At 57.8% G+C, this 4,514-nt stretch overlaps 1 protein-coding gene across 1 annotated transcript; it reads right to left on the bottom strand.

The window, feature by feature from the left end:
• Positions 1–469: 469 nt before the first annotated feature.
• TNNC1 (troponin C1, slow skeletal and cardiac type) lies at positions 470–3,435 on the bottom strand. Its single transcript, XM_081525147.1, has 6 exons — positions 3,386–3,435; positions 1,870–1,900; positions 1,501–1,647; positions 1,125–1,239; positions 763–899; positions 470–681 (listed from the first exon to the last, which is right to left on the bottom strand). The coding sequence occupies exons 1-6, from the start codon at positions 3,407–3,409 to the stop codon at positions 650–652; spliced, it is 486 nt and encodes a 161-aa protein (XP_081381273.1). The 5' UTR covers positions 3,410–3,435; the 3' UTR covers positions 470–649.
• Between the last annotated feature and the right edge of the window lie 1,079 nt (positions 3,436–4,514).

Raw genomic sequence — 4,514 nt, 5'->3', positions numbered from 1 at the left:
ATATGCCCCTGGGTCCGGGGAGTCAACATTGCCAGCGGGAAATCTAAGTGAATGGGCAGGTGGACTGGAGCCACAGGCCCGAGGATCCCCCACCCCATGCCCTGCTCCCCCCAACCAGACATGAGAGGAGCCGTGGCTGCTTTGCCAGGGAGCATCCAGGGCCTGGCCTGGTGCTGAGTGACTGCCCCTCCGAGTATAGGACCCTTTGGCTGCCAACTGGCTGACTAAAGCCATGGCCCCCAGGGGCCTGTGAAACTCAGATTCCTGGGCCACCACAGACTCCAGATGTGCAATTGCTGGAGATGGAGCCTGGGCACCAGCAGTTCTAGAAAGGAGCCAGGTGGGTATGGAGCATGGTGGTCTCTGAGCCGTAGAAGGCGGGGTGCAAGGGTGGTGAGAGCATGGGTTCTGGGTCAGGGCAAGAGAGGCCACTAGTGAAGATGGGGGAATGAAAGCTGGACACCAGGCCTCCAGGAGCACGGTTTTATTTGCATTTCCTAGGACAGTGCTGAGGGAGGTAGTCATGGAGGGCCCATCATCAAGGACACACCCAAGTTCACATCCTGGGGACCCTGGCCCTCTGCCCACAGTCCCGGGGCCCAGCTGGAGTTGGGAGGTGGCACAGGCAGCTCTGGGTGAAGGTTGGTGTCTACTCCACCCCCTTCATGAACTCCAGGAACTCTGTGGAGAGACGGACAGGCATAGGTCAGATGTGGGGCCTGGGCAGGGTGTGGGCAGGGGGATTCAGATAGACCCACTCACCATCATAGTCAATGCGGCCATCGTTGTTTTTGTCACCGTCCTTCATGAGCTCCTCAATGTCGTCCTCTGTGATGGTCTCACCTGTAGCCTGAAGCATTATCTTCAGCTCCTCCAGGTCGATGTAGCCGTCAGCATTTCTGACAGTTGGGTGACAGGGGCCTCAGAGCCCATTTTAGGGGCAGGGGGAGGGGGAGAAACAGCCATGCTCATGACCTTGGGAAGCAGGGAAGGGCCACCGGGAGATGAGGCATCCTATTCCCTCATTGCACAGAACGGGACACGGAGGCCCAAAGTCACAAAAGTGTCTCCGTCTGCCCAGCTCTGCCAGGGTCAGGATCGGAGGTCCAGGCTCACACACTCACTTGTCAAACATGCGGAAGAGGTCTGAAAGCTCCTCCTCAGACTTTCCTTTGCTGTCATCCTTCATGCACCGAACCATCATGACCAAGAACTCATCGAAGTCCACTGTGCCGCTGCCTGGGGGAGAGGGCGGCACAGCCATTAAAGAGCAGAGGTCAGAATGGCCGGCCCTGCCCTGGACACTAACGCCAGTGTTCTCACTGAATCCTCCCAGTGACTCTGTGAGGCGAGTGTGATTATTGTGCCCATTGCACAGATGATATGGTTGAGGATCAGAGAGGCTAAACAGCTCCTTTAAGGGCACAGAGTAATAAGTGACAGGGCCAGGGTTCAAGTCCCCCCAGAGTTGGGGGCCTAGGGAGGGGCAAAGGGGCTCACCGTCCTCATCCACCTCGTCAATCATCTCCTGCAGCTCCTCTGGGGTGGGGTTCTGCCCCAGCATCCTCATCACCTTGCCCAGCTCCTTGGTGCTGATGCAGCCATCCTCAGCGCCCAGCACGAAGATGTCAAAGGCTGCCTTGAACTCTGTGTCCAGTAGGAGAGGAGAGGAAGTGGAGCAGCCGTGGCTCAGCAGCCAAGAACACTGAAGGCCAGATGCCTAGGGCCACCTGCTAACCTGCCCGCTTCCCTCTGAGACCTCTGAGGTGACAGGGAGAGGGACCCCAGCCTCTGGCCTGCAGCCTGGGGTCCTTACGCTCCCCCAGCTGGGCCCCACTATTTCCCCAACATGCATGTTGGGGCACTCACCATTTTTCTGCTCTTCTGTCAGCTGCTCTACCTAGAGAAGAAAAGAAGTCTCAGGACTCAGGCTCAGGCCTTAGCAGCTGTCAAGGAAACCAGCCCATTCCACAGGTGGGAAGACTGAAGAGGGGAAGACTGAAGCAGGGAAGAGGTAGGCCATTCCCAGGTCACAGAGCAGAGGCCTCAGTTCTCCCACTCTGCCCCCAAAGCCCTGAGGTGACCCAGCTCGCCTCACTGAGATGGGGCTCAGGGCCAGGGTGACAGGTGGGCACCCTCTCCAGGACCAAGGTGACCCTGAGTAACAATAGTCAGTTGACCACTCAGTGCCCTTTCAGCTCCCCTGCTGAAACCCAAGCTGGGTGGCCTGAGGGACAGCTGTCCCTCAGGTTGGGACAATAAAACCACAGCGGGGGTGGGAAAAGCCACCCGCTGTAACCTGACCGGAGTGGCCACTGGGCTATTTTTAAAGGGGGACAAAGTTAAACCTGGTGATTGTTCTGGGGACTCTGGCATGCAGGGGGTGGGGCAACGGTTATCTGGCCCCTTGGCCTCCTGGTGTCTCAAGAGCCAAAATTAGTCCCTGGCCCGCCAGGCCTTGTATGGGCACGGGGTGGAGGGCTGCCCCCTCCCCCAGCTCCACAGACTCCTGCAGGAAAGACAGGGGCACCCCCAGAGCCAGCTGTAGCCCTTCCCTGCCCACGAGTGGGGCCGTACTTCCTGGAGCTGAGGTAGGGGTTCCCTTGCAGACAGCTGTCTGTGTCAGATGTCCTTGTCTCTGTAGTGGATGGGCGTCAGCAACACCCCCACTCCCAGGATGGAATAGCATCTGAAGCCCCTCAGTGGCCCCTGCAGGGACTTGGGGTAACCAAGAAAAGGTGACCACCCTCTAGCCCTTCCCCCTAGCTGAGCCACTGAGCCCTGAGCCTGCCAGGCTGAACAGGGCCTGGGGCCCCAGTTCTGTTACTCCCTCCTAGTCCCTTTCTGCCTGCCTCAAGCTTGAGAGCCCTCTGCAGCCTCCTCCTCACAACCCTTGTCCCACTCTCCAGAGCATCTTCAGCCAGCCAAGGGGCTGGTGGGGGATTGGATGTGTGAGAGCAGAATGTGAGGGGCAGAAATGGGGAGAGGGAAATAGCGACAGAGCCTCAGAAGGAGAGCTTGGGAGGAACAAAGAGACAGAGACTAGGAAAGAGACCAGAGACACAAATGCAGAGAGGTGTGGCCCAGAGACAGTGACACAGACTACAGACATTTGGAGACAGGGCTGGACATGATGCTACAGCTTTGATGTCCTCCTCCACCAACCCTGACAGCTCCCCCCAGATCCTAAACTCTTCACCCCTTCTACACCCTGGAATGCCAGACCAACCGGCCCCTTGAAGGTCTAGGCTGAAAGTATGTGGACCCTCTCCGGGGTCCCCACCACCTCCTTGGGGTGACCTTGCCCCTGAGCCCCCAGTGGTTAAGCCCACCCCAGCCCCCAAAGGGTACACCCACCCCAGCCCTGCCCAGGCCCATCCCTTACCGCAGCCTTGTAGATGTCATCCATACTGGCGGCTCACAGGGCAGGCTACTGGGGTTGCCAGCAGCCCTGGGCTTAAATAGCCCAGCCCCGCCGCATTCCCGACCCAGCCCACCCCAGCCTGCAGTATCCTCTACTCCCTCCCCCGGCCCTGGTGATCTCACACTGGCCTGAGTCCCTGTGTCCTCTGCCCAGGGCAAGGAGCAGATGAAGGGCTACAAGGACCAGGACTCTTTCCCTCTGTCCCCTATTCTCCCAGGAGACTCTCTGGAAAAGTTTTTGGAATGAATGAAAACATGAGTCCAAGACAGGCAGAGCTGCAATGTAGTGGGCCCCAGGCCAGCAACTCAATTCCTATCCAACCAAGGAGGTGGGTGAGGCTCCTGGAGGGGTGGTGACTTGCTCAGGTCTGGCTGACTTGGCAGCCCCTGACTTAAGCTAAACCTCCCTGGGCTTCCCTGGTGGCTCAGATGGTAAAGCATCTGCCTGCAATGCGGGAGACCTGGGTTCGATCCCTGGGTTGGGAAGATTCCCTGGAGAAGGAAATGACAACCCACTCCAGTACTCTTGCCATGGAAAATCCCATGGACGGAGGAGCCTGGTAGGCTACAGTCCATGGGGTCACAAAGAGTTGGACATGACTGAGTGACTTCACTTTCCTGCAGCAGTATGCAAGAAGAAGCTGGGAGTGTAGGACCCTGCCAAGAGAAGCCTTGAATGCCAAGCTCGGATTATGGTGCTGTGGGACTGGTGGAGAAGGAAGGCACTGACCTAACCTACCTCAAGAGAGTGCGGTCTGGAGCCCTTCTTCCAAGGGTGCCAGAGGAGCCGTTGCCCAGACCTGTCATCTCTTCAGGGAGAAAAGTACTAGGTCTAGGCTGGACTGCACTCTACCAGTCAACAAATACACCAACAGATGCCTCATCTGTGTAAGACTCTCCCTCTCCAGTTGGGTTACTACCTCTCTTTTCTGGACCTGGGTCTTCCCCTGGGTTAGGGCTCCTTCTTTGTGCCCATGCTTCCCTTTTCCAGCACAGTAGTTCCTGAGTCCAGGGCCAATCTGTCACCCCTTTATTTTGAGCTCTGGTAGGATACCATCTGGGGGTGTTGTGCCAGATGGCCAGCACATATC

The sequence above is a fragment of the Giraffa tippelskirchi genome, chromosome 9, assembly GCF_054371585.1.
Source record: "Giraffa tippelskirchi isolate mGirTip1 chromosome 9, T2T-mGirTip1v1.2.pri, whole genome shotgun sequence".
In the NCBI taxonomy this organism is placed as follows: domain Eukaryota; kingdom Metazoa; phylum Chordata; class Mammalia; order Artiodactyla; family Giraffidae; genus Giraffa; species Giraffa tippelskirchi.
Note: the sequence above shows the minus strand (reverse complement) of the source record. Positions and strands in the feature narration are given on the sequence as shown.